Below are 22,289 nucleotides of genomic sequence, written 5' to 3'. Positions count from 1 at the left end.
GTGAGTTGGAGCTGCTCTCACCCCATTGCAGGGCACCCGTGGGGGTGAGCCGTCCTCTTCCCTGGCATCCAGGGGGTGAGCTGTTACTTCAACTCCCTGAATATGACCCACCGACTGCTGCCCCTAGCAAGTACTAGTAGCCCCCTGGCAGGGAAGCGCTCACTCTTAAGGACGCCAGGGCAGGGAGCGATTACAGCCCTTTGGCAGGGCACCCACATACTGATTACTGCATGTGGTGGGCTGGGTGCCAATCAGGGCAGGAGGTGAGAGCCATCTCTAAACCGGGCACCTTGGGCACTGGGGGCAAAGGGGCAGTAAGCATGAAAGGGATCACTTCACCCCTAAATGTGTTTGGTCCAGGAGCAAAGGCAGCTTCTGGCCTGGAAATCCAGTGGGGATAAGCTAAGTGGTAGCGATGGCCCAGGAGGAGTAAGAGGAAGTTGATGATGAGATGATAATAATAAATAATAATGTTGGTATTTGTTAAGCGCTATGTGCCACGCATTATTCTAAGTGCTGGGGTAGATAAGGGGTAATCAAGTTGTCCTACATGAGGCTCACAGTCTTAATCCCCATTTTACAGATGAGGTAATTGAGGCACCGAGAAGTTAAGTGACTTGCTCAAAGTCACACAGCTGACAGGTGGCAGAGCCCGGATTAGAACCCATGACTTCTGACTCCTATATCCGTGCTCTTTCCGCTGAGCCATGCAAGGCAGAGGGTCAGGTATCTTCATTCACTGGGGGACTATGCTGAATACAGCATTTATGCATTCATTCAATCATATTTATCAAGCACTTACTTTGTGCAGAGCACTGTACTAAGTGCTTGGGAGAGTACAATAAACAATGAACAGGCACATTCCCTGCCCATAACTAGCTTAAAATCTAGAGGCAGGGAGATAGACATCAATACAAATAAATAAATTACAGGTATGGACATAAGTGCTGTGGGGCTGGGAGGGGGGGAAGAGCAAAGGGAGAAAGTCACTGAGACACAGAAGGGAGTGGGAGATGAGGAAAGGTGGGGTTTAGTCAGGGAAGGCCTCTTGGAGGAGATGTGCCTTCAATAAGGCTTTGAAGGTGGGGAGAGTGACTGTTGGATTTGAGGAGGGAGGGCGTTCCAGGTCAGAGGCAGGACGTGGACTAGGGGTCGGTGGTGAGAGAGGTAAGATGGAGGCACAGTGAGAAGATTAGCACTAGAGAAGCAAAGTGTGCAGACTGGGTTGTAGAAGGAGAGAAGTGACGTGAGGTAGGAGGGGTGAAGGTGGTGGAGTGCTTTAAATCCAATGGTGAGGAGTTTTTGTTTGATGCAGAGGTGGATGGGCAATGACTGGAGTTTTCTGAGTAGCAGGGTGACATGTCCTGAATGTTTTTGTACAAAAATGATCTGGGCAGCAGAGTGAAGTACGGACTGGAGTGGGGAGAGACAGGGAGCTGGGAGGTAAGCAAGGAGGCTGTGCGTTAATCCTAGCGGGAAAGGATGAGTGACTGTATTAACATAGTCGCAGTTTGGATGGAGAGGAAAGGGTGGATTTTAGCTGTCTTGTGAAGGTGGAACTGACAGGATTCAGTGATGGATTGAATATGTGGGTTGAATGAGAGACAGGAGTCAAGATTAACAGTAAGGTTATGGGCTTATGAGACAGGAAGGATGGTGGTGCTGTCTACAGTGACGGGAAAGGCAGGGGGACGACAGGGATTAGGTGGGAAGATAAGGAGCTCTGTTTGGAAATGTTAAGTTTGAGGTGATGGGAGGATATCCAAGTAGAGATGTCTTGAAGGCAGGAGGAGATGCGAGACTGGAGACACAGAGAGGGATCAGAGCTGGAAATGTAGATTTGGGTGTCGTACACATACCGGTGATAGCTGAAGCCATGGCAGTGAATGAGTTCTCCAAGGGAGTCGGTATAGATGGAGAATAGAAGGGGATCCAGAACTGAACCTTGAGGGATTCCCAGGGTTAGGGAGTGGGAGGCAGAGGAGGAGCCCGCAAAGAAGACTGAGATTGAATGGCAAGAAAGATAAAAAGAGAACCAGGAGAGGACAGAATCAGTGAAGACAAGGTTGGATAATGTTTCCAGGAAAAGCAGCACTGTCTAGGCCCTTGGAGAAGGCTTCAAGAAGTTGATCAATTAACTGTATTTACTGAGCGCTTACTGTGTGCAGAGCACTGTACTACATGCTTGGGAGACTACATTATAAGAGAGTCAGTAGAAACAATCCCTGCTCACAATAACCTTACAGTTTAGCCAGGGAGACAGACATTAATATAAATAAATGATGGATATGTACATAAGTGCTGTGGGGATGAGTAAGGGGTGAACAAAGGGAGTAGGAATTGAGTCCAACAAAAGAGCCACAGTCTCAATAAGGCCCTCTCTATCTTACCTCTTCCATCTGTCCTCCCTTGATTCCTCCTCCAGCTTTGTTTCTCGCCACCAAGTTTTCATTCTCTCCCACTTATCCCTATCAAAGTCCCACACTCTTGATACTTTACTCCCAGCTTGCCCCTGCCCTCAGAAATGAAGAGGGCAATGTTTGCAGGAAAGCACCATGACACCAGAGAAGTCTGTTTGACTCTAGAACATTTCTCTGAATGGCAAGAAGGAGATCATTGATGACCTTTGACAGGGCAGTTTTGATGGCTCTTTCCTCTCCATCCAAACTGCTCCCATGTTAATAACAGTCACTCATCCTATCCCGCCTGGATTACCGCATCATCCTCCTTGCTGAAGTTGTGTCAGAGCCTTTGTGTACTTTCCCCAGGTCCTGGATAACACCGGTGCTGTTTCCAAGTCGATCTCAGCCAAGACAATCTTCTGACCAGCAACCTCACAGTGGGCAGCAGCACCTTTGACCTGAAGGCAACACCACCTCATCCCTTCAAACCTTACTTATCAAAACACTTGCCCCCTCCTTTCTTCCCTCTTTGACCACCATCTTCAACTGTTCACTCTCCAGTGACTCCTTCCAAACCTCCTCATGCCTCCCCTACTTTAAAACCCACCTCTCTTGTCCCAGGGCTCCCTCCAGTTATCACCTCATCTCCCTCCTACCACTCCTCTCAGTCCATGTCCCACATGGGGCTCAAAGTCTTAATCCCCATTTTACAGATGAGGTAACTGAGGCACAGGAACGTGAAGCGACTTGCCCAACATCACACAACAAATGGCAAAACTGGGATTAATAATGTTGCTATTTGTTAAGCGCTTACTATGTGCCGAGCACTGTTCTAAGCGCTGGGGTAGACATAGGGGAATCAGGTTGTCCCACGTGGGGCTCACAGTCTTAATCCCCATTTTACAGATGAGGGAACTGAGGCACAGAGAAGTTAAGTGACTTGCCCACAGTCACACAGCCGACAAGTGGAAGATCTGGGATTCGAACTCATGAGCCCTGACTCCAAAGCCCATGGTCTTTCCACTGAGCCACGCTGATTAGAACCCAGGTCCTTCTGAATTCCAGGCCCATGCTCTATCCCCTTCACTCCATTCATTCATTCAAATGCATTTATTGAGTACCTGCTGTACTAAGTGCTTGGGAGAGTACAATACAACAATAAACAGAGGTGGGGGAGACAAACACTAATATAAATAAATAAATTACAGCTATATACATAAGTTCTGCGGTTAGGAGAGGGAGAGAACAAAGGGAGAAGTTAGGGTAAGGCAGAAGGGAGTGGAGGAAGAGGAAAGGGGGTGCTTAGCCAGCGAACCCCTCTTGGAGGAGATGTGCCTTCAGTAAGGTTTTGAAGCAGGGGAGAGTAATTGTCTGTTGGATTTGAGGAAGGAGGGCGTTCCAAATCAGAGACTTGGGGGGTGGTCGGTGGGTGAGATAGACGAGACCGAGACACTGTGAGAAGGCTAGCACTAGAGAAGCAAAGTGTGTGGGCTGGGTTGTAATAGGAGAGTAACGAGGTGAGACAGAAGGGGGCAAGGTGGTGGAGTGTTTTAAAGCCAGTGGTGAGAAGTTTTTGTTTGATGTGGAGATGGATGGGCAACCACTGGAGTTTTCTAAGGAGTGGGGAGACATGTCCTGAATGTTTTTGTAGAAAAATGACCCAGGCAGCAGAGTGAAGTATGGACTGGAGTGGGGAGAGACAGGAGGCTGGTAGGTCAGCAAAGAGGCTAATGCAGTAATCCAGACGGGATAGGTTGAGTGACTGTATTAACGGGGGAGCAGTTTGAATGGAGAGGAAAGGGTCATCAAAACTGCCCTCTCAAAGGTCACCAGTTATCTCCTTCTTGCCAAATCCAATGGCCTCTACTGCATCCTCGACCTCTCAGCTGCCTTTGACAGTGAAGACCACCCCCTTCTCTTGGAAACATTCATTCAATCATATTTTTGAGCACTTACTGTGTGCAGAGCACTGTACTAAGCGCTTGGAAAGTACAATTCAGCAACAGATAGAGACAATCCCTACCCAACAATGGGCTCACAGTCTAGAAGGGGGAGACAGACAACAAAACAAATAGACAGGCATCAATAGCATCAAAATAGATAAATAGAATTATAGATATATACACATCATTAATAAAATAAATAGAATAATAAATAAGTAAAAATATACACAAGTGCTGTGGGACTGGGAAGGGGGTAGACCAGAGGGAGGAAATGGGGGCGATGGGGAGGAGCAGAGGAAACGGGGGGCTCAGTCTAGGAAGGCCTCCTGAAGGAGGTGAGCTCTCAGTAGGGCTTTGAAGGGGGGGAAGAGAGCTAATTTGGCAGATGTGACAAGGGAGAGCATTCCAGGCCAGAGGTAGGAGGTGGGCCAGGGGTCGAGAACGAGGCACAGTGAGGAGGTTAGCGGTGGCAGAGGAATGGAGTGTGTGGTCTGGGCTGTAGAAAGAGAGAAGGGAGGTGAGGTAGGAGGGGGCAAGGTGATGGAGAGTTTGAAGCCATTAGTGAGGAGTTTTTGCTTCATGCTAAGGTTGATAAGCAACCACTGGAGATTTTTGAGGAGGGGAGTGACATGCCCAGAGCATTGCTGTAGAAAGATAATCCGGGCAGCAGAGTGAGATATAGACTGAAGTGGGGCGAGATGGGAGGATGGGAGATCAGAAAGGATGCTGATGCAGTAATCCAGGCGGGATAAGATGAGAGATTGTACCAGCAAGGTAGCGGTTTGGATGGAGAAGAAAGAGTGAATCTTGGCGATGTTGTGAAGGTGAGACTGGCAGTTTTTGGTGACGGATTGGATGTCTGGGGTGAATGAGAGAGCAGAGTCAAGGATGACACCGAGGTTGTGGGCAAGTGAGACAGGAAGGATAGTAGTGCCATCCACAGTGATGGGAAAATCAGGGAGAGGAAAGGGTTTGGGAGAGAAGATAAGGAAACATCCAACCTTGGCTTCAGTGACACTGTCTTCTCCTCGTTCTTTTCCTATCCCTCTGGCCACTCATTCTCAGCCACTTTTAGGGGCTTCTCCTCTGCCTCCCACCCTCTGAGAGTGAGGGTCCATCAAGGTTTAGTTAGGCCCCTCCTCTTCTCCACCTACACTGACTCCCTTGGACAATTAATTTGCTCCATGGCTTCAACATCTTTATGCAGATGATTCCTAAATCTACCACTCCAACCCTGATATTTCTCCTTCTTTGCAGTCTCACATTTCCTTCTGCCTTCAGGACATCTCTACTTGGATGTCCCGCTGATGCTTCAAATTTAACATGTCCAGAGCAGGACTCCTCACCTCACACACAAACCCTGCACTCCCCTCAACTTTCCCATCACTGTGACAGCACCAGCATCCTCCCTGTTTCACAAGCCTGGCATTATCGACTCATGTCTCTCATTCAGCCCCCATATTCAATCTGTCGCCAGATCCTATGGTTCCAGCTTCACAACATCATAAAAATTCTCCCTTTCTTTCCATCCAAACTGCTACCTTACTGATCCATGCAGTTATTATACCCCCAGATATTCTGCATCATCCTCCTTGCTGACCTCCCTGCCTTCTTTATCTCTCCAGTCTAGTCCATATTTCACTCTGCTGCCTGGGTCATTTCTCTAAATAAACATTTAGTCCACATCTCCCCACGTCTCAAGAACTTCCAGTGGTTGCCCATCCAGCCAATCACATTTATGTGCAGAGCACTATACTAAGCACTTGGGTTAACACATTCCCTGATTACAATGAGTTTACAGTCTAGAGGGAGCTTACACCACCACATCAAACAGAAACTCCTTACCATAGGCTTTAAAATACTCAATCAGCTCTACTCCTCCTACCTTACATTGCTGATTTCCTACTTAAAATCCAACTTGCACACTTTGCTCCTCTAATGCCAACATACCTATCATTCCTCGACCTAGTCTATCTCGCCACTGACCCCTTGCCCATATCCTCCCTCTGGCCTGGACCTCCCTCTTTCATATACGCCAGACTACCACTCTCTCCACTTTCAGAACTTTACTGAAATCACAACTCCTCCAAGGGGCATTCCCTAAAGTCCTCATTTCCTCTATTCCCTCTCTCTTCTGCGACGCTTATGCACTTGATTCTGCACCCCTTAAGCAGTTGATATTTACCCCACCATCAGCTCCACAGCACTTATATATGTACTCATAATTTATTTTGATGTCTGTCCCCACCCCTCTAGATTGTAAACTTCATGTGGACAAGGAACATGGCAACCAACTCTATTGTATTGTGCTTTCCCATCCAAGTGTTTAGTACAGTGCTCTGCACGGAGGAAGTGTTCAATAAATACTGTTGACTGACTGATAGCCTATTTTGGTATATTCTGATAACCTTGTCTAGGAAAACAAACCCCTTACAATTTCCACTTTTAAACGATGCAGAATACATGGTACTAGTAGGCAGTAAATGTCAGTAAAACTTCTGGCACATAGTAAGCACTTAAATTTTATTATTAAACATCTACAGTGTAAGGCACTGTACTGCAGGTAATGGACCTACTCTGTGTCTTGATTCAGAGTGATTGGCCATCAAATTAAATATTTACCTTCTGCAAAATATCCAGCAGCAGCATGGAATTGGATGAATTCTTTAATTTCTCTTCGAGGTGCTATTTAAAAGAAAGAAAAAAGATGAGAAAGTCAAAGGAAGCAGTACTTTGGAAAACAAGGGTTCACAGTATTTGGGGCCAAAAGGAAATGGAAATCAAAAATATTATGAAAACTGGCTCCTGGAATTACAGAGGCTCCACTTGGATAGCTTAAAAGAGGAACAAATCCACAGAAATCCCTCCCCGTTGACAACTCTGTGTGGGGAGGCAAATCTGGGAGGTATGTTAGAAGGGTGGGGGTCGGGGAAGCGGGGCAGAGGGAGAGAGCAGAAAAGGGAAAGGGGGAAGAAGGTCGAGGTCCCCTCACTGTTGCTGTCGTGGAGTTTTCTGCCCTTTCTGAGGCCTCTAGGCCCTGAGAGGATGAGCTTTCTGCCTGTCTCAGTCTCCCTCTACTCTGGGCAGCTAGGAGCTTCACCTGGCCACCCCCTCCACCCCCAGAGAATTCTTCAACCACCTGGGGGGACCAGTCGGGGCAAAGGAGGTTCACTCTCACAAGGTTTCGGGCCTGGGTCCAAAGCCCTCTGAGGACAAGCAAGTGACTGCCCATCCACCTCCGCATCAAACAAAAATTCCTCACCATTGGCTATAAAGCACTCAATCACCTAGCCTCCTCCTACCTCACCTTGCTAATCTCCTACTATAACCCAACCCGCACACTTCGCTCCTCTAATGGTAACCTTCTCACTGTGCCTCAATCTCATCTACGTTGCTGCTGACCCCTCGCCGCCCTCCTGCCTCAGGCCTGGGACGCCCTCCCACCTCCAATCCAACAATCCAACTCTCCCCTCCTTCAAATCCTTACTGAAGGCACATCTCCTCCAGGAGGACTTCCCTGACTAAAGCCCTCTCTTTCCTCTTCTAATAATGTTGGTATTTGTTAAGAGCTTACTATGTGCAGAGCACTGTTCTAAGCGCTGGGGTAGACACAGGGGAATCAGGTTGTCCCACATGGGGCTCACAGTCTTAATCCCCATTTTACAGATGATGTCACTGAGGCACAGAGAAGTTAAGTGACTTGCCCACAGTCACACAGTTGACAAGGGGCAGAGCTGGGATTCAAACTCTTTCCACTGAGCCACGCTGCTTCTCACTGCTGCTGCTTCTCTTCTCCCACTCCCTCTACGTTGCCCTGACTTGCTCCTTTTTTCATTCTCCCTCCCAGCCCCACAGCACTTATGTACATATCTGTAATTTATTTATTTAGATTAATGTCTGTCTTCCCGTGCCCTCCCCCCACCAAAACTGTAAACCTGTTGTGGGCAGGGAATGTGTTCGTTTACTGTTGCACTGTACTCCCCCAAGAGCTTAGTACCTGTACTCTGCAGAGAGCAAGCACTCAAGTGTGGCTCAGTGGAAAGAGCCCAGGCTTGGGAGTCAGAGGTCATGGGTTCGAATCCCGGCTCTGCCACTTGTCAGCTGTGTGACTGTGGGCAAGTCACTTAACTTCTCTGTGCCTTAGTTACCTCATCTGTAAAATGAGGATTAAAACTGTGAGCCCCACGTGGGACAACCTGAACACCCTGTATCTACCCCAGTGCTTAGAACAGTGCTCTGCACACAGTAAGCGCTTAACAAATACCAACATCATTATTATTATTAATATGACTGACCGAATGAATGAATCCTTTTCCTCCTCCCCACCCACCTCCTATGTCTCCTGCCAGCAGTTGGGAAGATGTAGAGGCAGTATTTCAGCTTCCCCTCTGATTCCTTTGCAGCTCAGAGAAGAACGGCAGGCCAGCTATGGCTGCCTTCTCTGCACACAAGATTCAATTCACTTCAGTTATTTTTATTGAGCACTTACTGTGTGCAGAGCACTGTACTAAGCACTTGGGAGAGTACAACAGTAAACAGACACATCCCCTGCCCACAGCGAGCTCAGTCTAGAGGGGGAGGCGGACAATATGAATAAATAAATGAATACATAAATAAATAAATAAATTATAGCTATGTACACTAGTAGGGGTGGGAGAGGGGATGAATAAAGGGAGCAAGTCAAGGTGAAGCAGAGGGGAGTGGGAGAAGAGGAAAAGAGCGCTTAGTCAGGGAAGGCCTCTTGGAGGAGATGTGCTTTCAATAAAGCTTGGAAAGGGGGAAAGTAATTGCCTTTCAGATATGAGGAGGGAGGAAGTAGGTGAGAGGTCGGCAGCAAGATAAATGAAATCAAGCTAGTGAGTAGAAGGTTAGCATTAGAGGAGTGAATTGTGCGGGATGGGTGGTTAGTAAGAGTAGTGAGGTGAGATAGGAGGGGGCAAGGTGATTGAGTGCTTTAAAGCCAATGGTGAGAAGTCTGTTTGAGGCGGAGGCTGATGGGCAACCACTGGAGTTTTTTGAGGAGCAAGATGACACACTGTCTGGAACATTTTTGTAGAAGAATGATCGAAGCAGTAGAGTGAACTGGAGTGGGGAAAGATAATAATAATACTGGTATTTGTTAAGTGTTTACTATGTGCAAAGCACTGTTCTAAGCGCTGGGGGATATAAGGTGATCAGGTTGTCCCACGAGGGGCTCACAGTCTTCATCCCCATTTTACAGATGAGGAAAGTGAGGCACAGAGAAGTTAAGTGACTTGCCCCAAGTCACACAGCTGACAAGTGGCAGAGCCGGAATTCGAACCCATGATCTCTGACTCCCAAGCCCGGGCTCTTTCCACTGAGCCACGTTGCGAGGCAGGGCAGTCAGCAAGGAGGCTGCTACAATAATCAAGGTGAGAGAGGATAAAGAACTTGGATTAACGTGGTAGCACTTTGGATACCCTCTAGACTGTGAGCTGGTTGTGAGCAGGGATTGTCACTGTTTATTGTTGTACTGTTCTTTCTCAAGCACTTAGTACAGTTCTTTGCACAAGGTAAAGACTTAATAAATATGACTGAATAAATGATGGAGAGGAAAGGATTTTAGCGATATTGTGAAGGTGGGACTGACAGGATTTAGTGATGGATTGAATATGTGGGTTGAATGAGAGAGAAGAGTCAAGGATAACGCCAAGGTTACGGGCTGGTGAGACAGGAAGGATGGTGTTGTCAACTACAGAGATGGGAAAGTGAGGAGGAGGAGGAGGACAGGGTTTGGGTGGGAAGATAAGAAATTCTATTTTTGACTTGTTAAGTTTGAGATAACAGGAGAACAAGCAAGTAGAGATGTCTTGAAGGCAGGAGGAAATGTGAGACTGCAGAGAGGGAGAGAGATCAGGGCTGGAAATGTAGATTTGGGTGTCATCTGCATCGAGGTGGTAGCTGAAGCCATGGGAGTTAATGAGCTCTCCAAGGGAATGGGTGTAGATAGAAAATAGAAGGGGAGCCATAACTGAACCCTGAGGGACCCCCACAGTTAGGGGGTGGGAGGCTGAGGAGAAGCCTGCAAAAGAGACAGAGAATGACCAGGTAGAGAGGAGAACCAGGAAAGGACAATGTCAGCGAAGCCGAGGATGGATAATGATTCCAGGAGGAAGGGTAGGCAACAGTGTTGAAGGCAGCTGAGCGGTCGAGAAGGATTAGGATGGAGTAGAGGTCATTGGATTTGGCAAGAAGGAGATCATTGGTGACCTTTGAGAGGACGGTTTCTGTGGCATTAAGGTGTGGGGATAAAACTAATGACGTCTCCTCCTTGGTGCCCATCCCCTAGGGGTCACCACCCACTGAGCAACCATGGAGATCCCATTTGTGCCTCATACCCCCTCATCCATTCAACAGCTCTGCCTCTCGCTCAATCTGTAGTATTTACTGAGAGCCTGTTTCCTGGGCAGAGCCCCACTAAGTACTTAGTAAGTAATCAGTAAGTTAGTAAATTCTTAGTAAGTGCTAAGTATACTAAGTGAGAAGCAGCTTGGTTTAGTGGAAAGATCATGGACTTGGGAGTCATCTAATCCTGAGTTCTAATCCCTGCTCCACCACTTATCAGCTGTGTGACTTTGGGCAAGTCACTTAACTTCTCTGTGCCTCAGTTACCTCATCTATAAAATGAGGATTAAGTCTGTGAGCCCCACGTGGGAAAACCTGAATACCTTCTGTCTACCCCAGTGTTTAGAACAGTGCTTGGCACATAGTAAGCACTTAACAAATACCATTATTATTATTATTATTAATAATAATAATCACTTTGGAGAGAACCATAGGGTTAGCAGACAGGCCCCTGCCCTCAAGGAAAAGTAGCAAGACTTAGTGGAAAGAGCACAAGTCTGAGAGTCAGAGGACCTAAATTCTAATCCTGATTCTGCATCTTCAGTAAATCCTACTTTGGATAAATCACTTAACTTCTGTGTACCTCAATTTTCTCATCTAAAAAATGGGCACACAATAACTTCTCTCTCCTACTGAGATTGTGAGCTCTATATGAGGACAGGAACTGTACTGGCCCATTTATCTTTCAGCTACACAAGTGCTTAGTACTCAGTAAGTGCTTAACACCACTTTTTTATGGTATTTGTTAAGTGTATACTCTGTGTCAGGTACTCAACTAAGTACTGGGGTAGATACAAGCTAATCAGGTTGGACACAGTCCATATCCCACATGGGACTCACAGTCTTAATCCCCATTTTACAGATGAGGTTACTGAGGCACAGATAAGTGAATTGACTTGCCCGGCAGAGCTGGGATCAGAACCCAGGAGTGGGCTCTATCCAGCCAATCACACTGCTTCTGTAATCAATCAATCAATCAATGGTATTTATTGAGCACTTACTGTGTGCAGAACACTGTCCTAAATGCTAGGGAGAGTACATTATAGCTGGCAGACACAATCCCCACCCACAAGGATCTAGATGGCTTGGTGGAAAGAACCTGGGCTTGAGAGTCAGAGGTCGTGGGTTCTAATCCCACCTCTGCCACTTGTCTGCTGTGTGACCTTCTCTGAGCCTCAGTGTCACTTCACTTCTCTGAGCCTCAGTTACCTAATCAGTAAAATGGGGATTAAGACTGTAAGCCTCATGTGGGACAACCTGATTACATCTACCCCAGCGCTTAGAACACTGCTCGGCACAACATAGTAAGCGCTTAACAAATACCAACATTATTATTATTACCCTATGCCCTCTCTTCTCCCAGTACAACCCAGTTCCTCTCTAACGAAGGTAATCACAATTGCCTGGTTTCATCTCTTCCAGCCAGCCTCTTGAGAAACAGTGTGACTTAATGGTTGGATAATAATAATAATGATGTTGGTATTTGTTAAGCGCTTACCACGTGCAGAGCACTGTTCTAAGCGCTGGGGTAGATACAGGGTCATCAGGTTGTCCCACGTGAGGCTCACAGTTAATCTCCATTTTACAGATGAGGTAACTGAGGCACAGAGAAGTGAAGTGACTTGCCCACAGTCACACAGCTGACAAGTGGCAGAGCTGGGATTCGAACCCTTGGCCTCTGACTCCCAAGCCCAGGCTCTTTCCACTGAGCCACGCTGTTTCCAGGGTCCAGGAGTCAGAAGGACCTGGGTTCTATGCTGGCTCTGCCTCTTGTCTGCTTCGTGACCTTAGGCAAACCACTTCATTTCTCTGGGCTTCATTACCTCATCTGTAAAATGGGGATTAAAACTATGAGCCCCATGTGGGACTTGGCCTGTGGCCAACCTGATTAGCTTGTATCTATCCCAGCACTTAAAACAGTGCCTGGCACTTAATAAGCACTTAATAAATACCATTTTAAAAAATCCAAAAGAAAAAAACCCTCCTTTTCCACATCTGACAGACCACTGCTCTCCCCGGCAACAGTGATTTCCTTCTGAAATCACATCTCTTCCAAGAGGCATTCCTTAATTAATTTTTCAACTCCCCATTTACTATCCCTTCTTGTGCATTTCAAAATCTCTGCAGCACCAAAACACTCACTCTTTATTCTCCTCCTAGCTGTAACTGATGTCTGTCTCCCCTGATAAACCAAAAGCTCTTTGAGGGCAGGAACCCTGTCCACTTCTTCCATTGTGCCCTCCCAAGAACATAGTAGAGCTCACTCTGTTCCAACACAGGAGTGCAATGTTGGGGAAGCAGAACCTTTATCAGAATGGAGAACCTTGGAATTTTCCTGTTTACTGGACTTGTAGTTGGGGAGGAATAGGGTAAGGAGAAAAGACAGAGACATCAAGATGCTGTTAATAACAGAATATCTGGGATCCTTGTTAAGTGCTTACTATGTACCAACCAGTGTATTAAGCACTAAGGGAAATACAATATACAAAAGAGCAGATACAGTCTGATCTGAAGAATACTCTTCAGATGCCTGTTTCAAATTTTGGAGCTACTGCTGATGGATAATACAGTTGTTTTTTCCTCTCTTGTCTATGAGTTCCTTGGAAACAAGAACCATCTTTAATAAATCTTTTTGATACTCCCAAATGTCTAGTGAGAAGCAGCACGGTGTAGTGGCTAGAGCACGGGCCTGGGAGTCAGAAGGTCATGGGTTCTAATCCCAGAATTGCCACATGTCTGCTGTGTGATTTTGGGCAAGTCACTTCACTTCTCTGTGCCTCAGTTAACTCATCTGTAAAATGGGGATTGAGACTGTGAGCTCTACATGGGACAGGGACTGTGTCCAACCCACTGTGCTTATATCCACTCCAGCACTTAGTACAGTGCCAGGCACAGAGTAAGCACTTAACAAATACCATTATTATTATTATTAGCAGTACAGTGCATTCAATAAATGAATAAAATATAAAGAAAATGGTCTTACAGGGTTATGATATATTTTGAAAATTATACATGTAATTATTTCAATTACAATGGAACACCACTACGAGTATACAAAATTCCTCTCAAATGTTCTTCAGTCAATCCATGAATAACATTTAAAGCACACATGCTGTATGCAGAGCATTCTTTCACTCATTCATTAAATTATTTATTGAGTGCTTACTGTGTACAGAGCACTTTACTAAGCGTTTGGGAGAGTACAATACAATAATAAACAGACACATTCCCTGCCCACAATGAGTTTACAGTCAATAGCGGGGAGACAAACATTAAAATAAATTACAGATATGTACCTAAGTGTTGTGGGGCTGGGAGGAGGGGAAGAACAAAGGGAGCATGTCAGGGTGATGCAGAAGGGAGTGGGAGATGAGGAAAGAGGGGGTTTGGTCAGGGAAGGGCTCTTGGAGTAGATGTGCCTCCAATAAGGCTTTGAAGGAGGGAGGGCGTTTCAGGCCAGAGACAGGAGGTGGGCAAGGGGTTAGCGGTGAGACAAGTGAGATTGAGGCTCAGTGAGAAGGTCAGCATTAAAGGAGTGAAGTATGCAGATTGGGTGGTAGTAGGAGAGTATCAAGGCAAGGTGAGGTAGGAGGAGGCAAGATGATGGAGTACTTTAAAGCCAATGGTGAGGAGTTTGTGGTGAGGATTCAGAGGTGGATGGGCAACCACTAGAGTTTTTTTGAGTAGCAGGGTGACATGTCCTGAACGTTTTTGTAGAAAAATGATCTGGGCAGCAGAGTGAAGTATGGATTGGAATGGGGAGAGGCAGGAGGCTAGGAGGTCAGCAAGGAGGCTGAAGCAGTAATCCAGGCGGGATAGGATGAGTGACTGTATTAACTGTATTAATAGCTGCTGGGGGACAGGGGTCTGAAGCGGGAGTTAAATGTCTGGAACTACTGGTGAGGGCGGTGGGCACGGATGACAATAAGGGTGGAGAAATAATTTTGCCAGGCAGAAGAGGCCAGAGATAAAGCATGCAAGGATAAACTTGAAGTGGTCCAAGTTGGCTGATATTTAGATTTCCGCCAGCAGTGTTCTGCAGCTCGAGCACAGAAGCGAAGGAGGTGGACTATGGTGGTGATCCAGGGCAGTGGGTTGGTGGTACGAGATCAATGAAGGGAAAGGGGAATGAGTGAGCTGAGTTCAGTAGAGAGAGTGGTGTTGAGAGCATCTGTTTGGTCATCAATGGAGGGTAGTCTGGGTATGGAGGCTAAATGGGGCATGATGAGTTGAGAAAATTGGATGGGCTAAAAGATTGGAGCTCTCTCTGGGGGAAGAGCACAGATTTACAGGGAACAGGTATGTGGGAGAGGAGGCAAGTGAGGAGGTTGTGGTCAGATAGAGGGATTTCAGAGTTGGTGAGGGTAGAGATTGTGCAGTGGTTATAGCTGATGAGATCAAGTGTGTGTCTAAGTTGGTGAGTGGGCAAGGCTGGGTGAAGGAGGAGGTCAGTGGAGTTGAGGAGTGATAGAAGGCGGGCAGCAGAAGGGTCATCAGGAACCTCTATGTGGATACTGAAGTGCCCAAGGATCAATGTGAGCATGGAGAAAGAGAAAAGGAATGTGAGAAAGGAATCAAAATGGTTAAAGAAGTTGGAGGCGAGACCTGGGTGGACGGTAGATGCCAGTTACTAGAATCTGAAGTGGGTGGTAGAGGTGGATGATATGGGCTTCAAAGGAAGGGAAAGGAAGGGATGGAGGATGCAGAATAGGGCAAAAGTGTCATCGGGGTCCAGGAAGGAAGCCAACACCTCCTCCTTTTCCAGTGAGTCTGGGGGAGTGGGAGAAGATGAGGCCCCCTCTGGAGAGAACAGCAGGGGAGACCATGTCGTCTGGGGAAAACCAGGTTTCAGTGATGGCAAAGAGGAGTGACTGAGTCAGGAACAGGTCAAGGATGAAGGGAAGCTTCTCCATGATGGAGCGGGGGTTTCACAGGCCACACAGTACTAAGTGCTTGGAAGAGTACAATGCAACAGCTGGTAGAGTTGTTTCCTATCCACATACAAGAAATGCTTATTATGTCCAACTAGTAAAGTATCTAGTCTATGAAGTGGATGCCACATTGACTCTGGGGCCCAGGGTTTTTGAGAAGCAGCGTGGCTTAGTATAAAGAGCATGGGCTTGGGAGTCAGAGGTCATGGGTTCTAATCCCGGATCCTCCCCTTGTCAGTTGTGCGACTCTGGGCAAGTCACTTAGCTTCTCTGTGCCTCAGTTACCTCATCTGGAAAATGGGGATTAAGACTGTGACCCTCACTTGGGACAACCTGCTTTCCTTGAAACTACCCCAACGCTTAGAACAGTGTTTGGCACATATTAAGTGCTTAACAAATACCATCATTATTACTTTTGTTCACATCTAACAGACAGACCAAGAATCATTTTTCCTATGATCTAGCGAGACCCAGTCGGATCTGAGAACCGGCCCCTGGGCTAAAAGCTGGGGCCAGGCTCCTTAATTCTGATATCAATTTGCCTCACCAAAACATAATTCAGTACTGGTGCCCACGTCACCCCCATATGAGGTGTCCACTAACTGTCTTCCAACCCCCATACTGAGTCTGTCACCAAATTTTGTTGGCTTTACCTCCACATCATTTCCAGAATACTAATAGCATCTGTGGTATTGGTTAAGTGCTTACTATTTGCCAGACACTACTACTCGCTGGGGTAGATACAAGTTAATCAGGTTGGACACAGTCCATGTCCCCCATGGGGCTCACAGTCTTAATCCCCATTTTACAGATGAGAAAACTGAGGCCCAGGGAAGTGAAGTGACTTGCCCAAGGTCACATAGCAGACAGATGTGGAACCGGTATTAGAACTTAGGTCCTTCTGACTCCCAGGCCTGTGCTCTATCTACTAGGTCATGCTGCTTCTTCAGCACTTAGTGTGTGCCATGCATTCAACTCTTGCCTTTCTATCTATTCACTCTTCTCCCACTCTACCCCAGCTAACACTCTTCGGTTCTCCCGAGTTATTCTCCTCAGTCTGTCTCATCTCTCCCAGAACTAAAATTCCTGTTTACACCATTCCTCCTGTCTGGCACTTCTTCCCCTTTTGTGTGTGACAGATCACAGCTCTCCCCAACATCACTCAAACAACAACAACAAAGCTCTCCTGAAAATACCTTTCCTCCAAGACACCTTCACTAATTAATTAATTTCTACTCTCCCCAGTTATATCCCCCCCAACTGTCACTTGAGAATTTATGAACTCAAAGCCTCCCTTAGCACTTACACACAAATCACACACACCCTATTAGTTCAGCTTTAACTCATGTATATATTCCCTTTTTCTCTTTTCTCCTATCAGTAAACTAATTTAGTATCTGTCTCCACTTCTAAAATGTAGTTCCTTGAGGGCAGAGACTGTGTCTACCAAATCTACTGTATTCTGCTACTGATTGTTTCAGTGACTTATAAGATGGAAAAAGACATAGTGCAGAGCAGTGAGGACTGATGGAAGGAGAATGGCCTGGGAATCAAGGGACCTGGGTTCTAATCCTGCCTCCATCACCTGCTTGCCTTATGGCTTTGGGCAAGTCGCTTAATTTATCTGTGCTCCACTTTCCTCATCTCCCTTCTGCTTCTATGTGAACCTTTAGTGCGTCAGTGAAGGATTGGTAAAGTGATCAATCAATACTGAGCTCAAAAATTGAGCCTCTACACACAGTAGAGTACTGTACTAAGTAAGGGCTGAGAAGAACACAACAAGAGTTGTAGACATGGTCTCTGCCTTTAAGAAGTTTACATTTCAATGGAAGAGACAGACACCAAAATAATGTATTGTTAAGAGAAGAAACAGGGGCTATTCTCCATGACCATTATATATATATAATATAAATTATATGTAACAAAATATTTATTTATATTAATGTATTTACATTAGTCTTTATATTAATAATGTTAATACAATGGAACATGTCTGCCAACTCTCCCAAATGCTTACTCAGTATGGTGCCCTGTACAGCAACATGCATGGCTCAGCAGCATGCTCAGAAGCAGCATGGCTGTGGAAAGAACACAGGCTTGGGAGTCAGAAGTCATGGGTTCTAATCCCAGCTCTTCCACTTGTCAGATGTGTGACTTGGGGTAAGTCACTTGACTTCTCTGTGCCTCAGTTACTCATCTGTAAAATGGGGATTAAGACTGTGAGCCCCACGCGGGACAACCTCATCCCCTTATATCCCCCCTCCAGCACTTAGAACAGTACTTTGCACATAGTAAGTGCTTAACAAATACCATCATCATCATTATTATTATTACATAGTAAGTGCTCTATACATACCTCTGATGGATTTGATTGATTTAATGCTTAAATAGTAGGGTACAATAATAATTAATAATAATTATAGTATTTGTTAAGCACTTACTTTGTGCCAAGCACTGTTCTAAGAGCTGGAGTAATTATGTTGTCCCACGTGGGGCTCACAGTCTTAATCCCCATTTTACAGATGAGGTAAATGAGGTCCAGAGAAGATTTGCCCAAGGTCACACAGCAGACAAGTGGCAGAGCTGGGATTAGAGCCCATGTCCTCTGACTCCCAAGCCCGTGCTCTTGCCACTAAGCCATGCTGCTTCTATAAATGCTCCACCGTTTACCCTGCCTAGTGCCTCATCATGCCTTTAGTCTTTCCCACTAAGCATTTATGTACTTATCCTCATACTTGCTTGTAAGATTCTCGAAGGCAAGGATCGTCTCTACCAAGTCTATTGTACTGTCCCAAGTTTTTAGTACAGTGCTCATTCAATCATATTTATTTAGAGCTTACTGTATGAACAGCACTGTACTAAGAGCTTGGGAGAATACAACAACAAACAGACACATTCCCTGCCCACAGTGAGCTTACATACAGTTTAGAGGAAGCTTACAGTCTAGGCATGTTCAATAAATACCACATTCACTGGCTGAGTTCATAAGTGCTCAGGTAGCATAAAAATGCTGATGTAGCAGCTGGGGGGATAAAACCTGGGGAGAGTACAAATTAATTAGAGAAAACTTCTTGGAAGAAGTGTAATTTCAAGAGAGTGCTGAAGGGCAGACCTGAAGTCTGAAGGGGCTGGGAATTCCAGGTAGGGGAAAGAGTGTGAGAATGATGTTGGAAGAGTGAGAGAAGAGAAAGAGGCTTTGAGGAAATAATAATAATAATAATAATAATAATAATAATATTTGTTTAGCACTTACTATGTCCCAAGCACTGTACTTGACACTTATTTATTTGGCACACAGTAAGTAAGTACTGGGGGAAATGCAAGATAATCAGAACATAGTTCCTGTCTCAACATGGGGATCAGCGTTTAAGAGAGAGGTAGAACAGGCATTTAATTTCCATTTTACAAATGAGGAAAGTGAGGTACAGAGAAGTTAAGTGACTTGGTCAAGGTCACGCAGCAGGCAAGCGGCAGAGCTGGGAATAGCGTAGCCAGGTTCCAAGTCACTTACCTTCTCTGAAAAATGTGGATTTCAATACCTGGTCTCCCTTCCTCTGTCCTTCTGAGAGCCCTGTTATAGGTCAGGGTCTATGTCCGGCCTGATGATCTTGTATTTCCTCGCTTAGTACAGTGCGCACGCAGCACATAGTCATTTAACTGGGACCACGGTTGTTATCCACTCTCTCTTCAACCCCTATGTTCCATTTTCATCTCTTCCTATGTTGTCCTGTACTCTCCCAAGAGCTCTGGACAGTGCTTTGAACAGTTAGCACTCAAATACAACTGCCTGATTGATTCCTCTGTCAAGACCGAGACCAATATCTTGTAGTAATAATAATAATAATTATAGTATTTGTTAAGCGCTTACTATGTGCCAAGCACTGTTCTAAGCACTGGAGTAGATGCAGAGTAATCAGATTGTCCCACTTGGGGCTCACACTTTTAATCCCCATTTTACAGATGAGGAAACTGAGGCAACAGAGAAGTTAAGTGGCTTGCCCAAGTGGCAGAGCTGGGATCAGAACCCACGACCTCTGACTCCCAAGCCCACGCTCTTTCCACTAAGCCACGCTTGTAACTACCACAGCGCTTAGTACCGTGTTTAACAGATACCATAATAATGGTAATAATTGACCTAACTCCCAGGCCCCATGCTCTTCTCACTAGGCCATGCTGAGTAGGAGTGATGAGTACCTTAAAGCCAATTGTTCAGAATTTCCATTTGATGCTGAAATGGCTGGGCAAACTTTGGAGGTTTTGGAGGAGTGGGCAAAACCATTTTTAAAGAAAAATAATAATATATATTTATAGTTTATAAATATAGGTAAGGATAGTAATAGTTCAGTGTAGTGAACTACCAGCTGGAAAAGGGAGTTACAGGAAGCAGGAAGATCAGACGGCTGATGGCAGTAGTCAAGCCGGGCTATGATAAGTGCCTGGCCCAGTATTTGGATGGAGAGGTAAGGAGGGGGGATGGCAGTGGGAAGTGTTCAGCACCCGCACACAGTAGGTGTGTAACAAATGCCATAATAATAACTGTGGAGGAGAAACTGACAGGATTTAGTGAAACAGTGAATATGGGGGCTGGAAGAAAGGAAGGGAGAGAAGATTCTTTGTGCCTCAGTTACCTCATCTGTAAAATGGGGATTAAGACTGTGAGCCTCATGTGGGACATCCTGATTCCCCTGTATCTACCCCAGTGCTTAGAACTGTGCTCGGCACATAGTAAGTGCTTAACAAATACCAACATTATTATTATTATTATTAAGCGCTTACTATGTGCAGAGCACTGTTCTAAGCGGTGGGGTAGATAGAAGGTAATCAGGTTATCCTACATGAGGCTCCCAGATAATCCCCATTTTACAGATGAGGTAACCGAGGCCCAGAGAAGTGAAGTGACTTGCCCACAGTCACCCAGCTGACAAGTGGCAGAGCTGGGATTCGAACCCATGCCTTCTGACTCCTAAGCCCGAGCTCTTTCCACTGAGCCACGCTACTCTCCCAAGCGCTTAGGACAGTGCTCTGCTCAATAAATGTGACCGAATGAATGAAAAAGTGCCCACTATCATCTCTCCCTGCCCCCATAGTCCCCGTTTGACTAAATCCTGTCAGTGTTTGGGCCAGTCACTTCACTTCTCTGGGCCTCAGTGACCTCAGCTGGAAAATGGGGTTGAAGACTGAGCCCCATGAAGGACAACCTCCCGACCCTGTATCTGCCCCAGCGCTCAGAACAGAGCTTTGGCACACGACCTTAACAGACACCACCATTCTTCTTCTTCTTTTTACCCAAAGACCTTACAGTCTGGAGGACGCGTTTTGAGTCTAAAGGGACGATCTAGAGGGATGACCGTGGCGTGGTTGTTCAGTTAGTCGTTCAGTGTGTCCTCCGCGGCGATTATCACTCTGGCATTTAAGCCCCTCCTGTGCGCTGGCGGAGAGGGGACGAGAAGAGAAACCACGACCTTGTGACTCGGGCTCTGGCCACTGAGCCACGCTGCTTCTCTAGCCGCGCTGAGGGACGGACGGAGGCCTGCTCTCCGACCTGCTCCCCCATCCTCCCTCCCCGACCTGCTCCCCCATCCTCCCTCCCCGCCGCCCTCATCTGTGGGGGCGTAGGAGGAGCCCCCCGGGCTGACTGACCGGCCACGGGAACGAAGGAAGCCTGCGGCCCGCCAGGAAGCGCCGCTCGAAACTCCGGCCCAGCCCCGGGCTCCCGCTCCGCCCGCTCCCCGTCTCCTTCTCCTCCTCCTTCTCCTCCTCCGCCGCCGCCATGGGGCCGGGGAGCCGGGGCTAGGTTGGGGCGGACGGACGGGAAGGGGAAGCAGGGCGGAGCTCAGCGCCACGAGGAGGGGCTGGGCTGGGGAGTCACAGGTCACGGGTTCGAATCCCGCCTCCGCCCCTTGTCGGCTGGCTGGCTGACTGGGCAAATCTCTTCATTCATTCGTTGCCAAACGGGGGACAACCTGATGACCCTGGATGTCCCCCCAGCGCTTAGAACAGTGCTCTGCACATAGTAAGCGCTTAACAGATACCAACATGATTATTAAGGGGCAGCGGGGGCTGGGGAGTCACAGGTCACGTGTTCAAATCCCGCCTCCGCCCCTTGTCGGCTGGCTGACTGGGCAAATCGCTTCATTCATTCGTTGCCAAACGGGGGACAACCTGATGACCCTGGATGTCCCCCCAGCGCTTAGAACAGTGCTCTGCACATAGTAAGCGCTTAACAGATTCCAACATGATTATTAAGGGGCAGCGGGGGCTGGGGAGTCACAGGTCACGGGTTCGAATCCCGCCTCCGCCCCTTGTCAGCTGGCTGACTGAGCAAATCGCTTCATTCATTCATTGCCAAACGGGGGACAACCTGATGACCCTGGATGTCCCCCCAGCGCTTAGAACAGTGCTCTGCACATAGTAAGCGCTTAACAGATACCAACATGATTATTAAGCGGCAGCGGGGGCTGGGGAGTCACAGGTCACGGGTTCGAATCCCGCTTCCGACACTTGTCAGCTGGCTGACTGTGGGCAAGTCGCTTCATTCATTCATTCATTCATTCATTCATTCATTCATTCATTCATTCATTGCCTCACGGGGACAACCTGATGACCCTGTATCTCCCCCAGCGTTTAGAACAGTGCTCTGCACATAG

General features: G+C 46.9%; 1 protein-coding gene across 2 annotated transcripts in view; it reads right to left on the bottom strand.

Moving 5' to 3' along the window:
• The window catches only part of EEF2KMT (eukaryotic elongation factor 2 lysine methyltransferase), a 41,436-nt gene extending 19,979 nt beyond the window's left edge, over positions 1-21,457 (bottom strand). The window contains exons 1-2 of one of the 2 annotated variants that reach the window (XM_029058661.2): positions 21,283-21,457; positions 6,968-7,030 (exon numbers count right to left, since the gene is read on the bottom strand). In XM_029058661.2, coding sequence (XP_028914494.1) covers positions 6,968-7,030; positions 21,283-21,414 — 195 coding nt within the window. In that variant the 5' untranslated portion in view covers positions 21,415-21,457. The remainder of the gene's footprint in view (positions 1-6,967; positions 7,031-21,282) is intronic. The other variant, XM_029058659.2, reaches the window with a different exon arrangement.
• Positions 21,458-22,289: the final 832 nt, after the last annotated feature.

The sequence above is a fragment of the Ornithorhynchus anatinus genome, chromosome 2, assembly GCF_004115215.2.
Source record: "Ornithorhynchus anatinus isolate Pmale09 chromosome 2, mOrnAna1.pri.v4, whole genome shotgun sequence".
Taxonomy (NCBI): domain Eukaryota; kingdom Metazoa; phylum Chordata; class Mammalia; order Monotremata; family Ornithorhynchidae; genus Ornithorhynchus; species Ornithorhynchus anatinus.
Note: the sequence above shows the minus strand (reverse complement) of the source record. Positions and strands in the feature narration are given on the sequence as shown.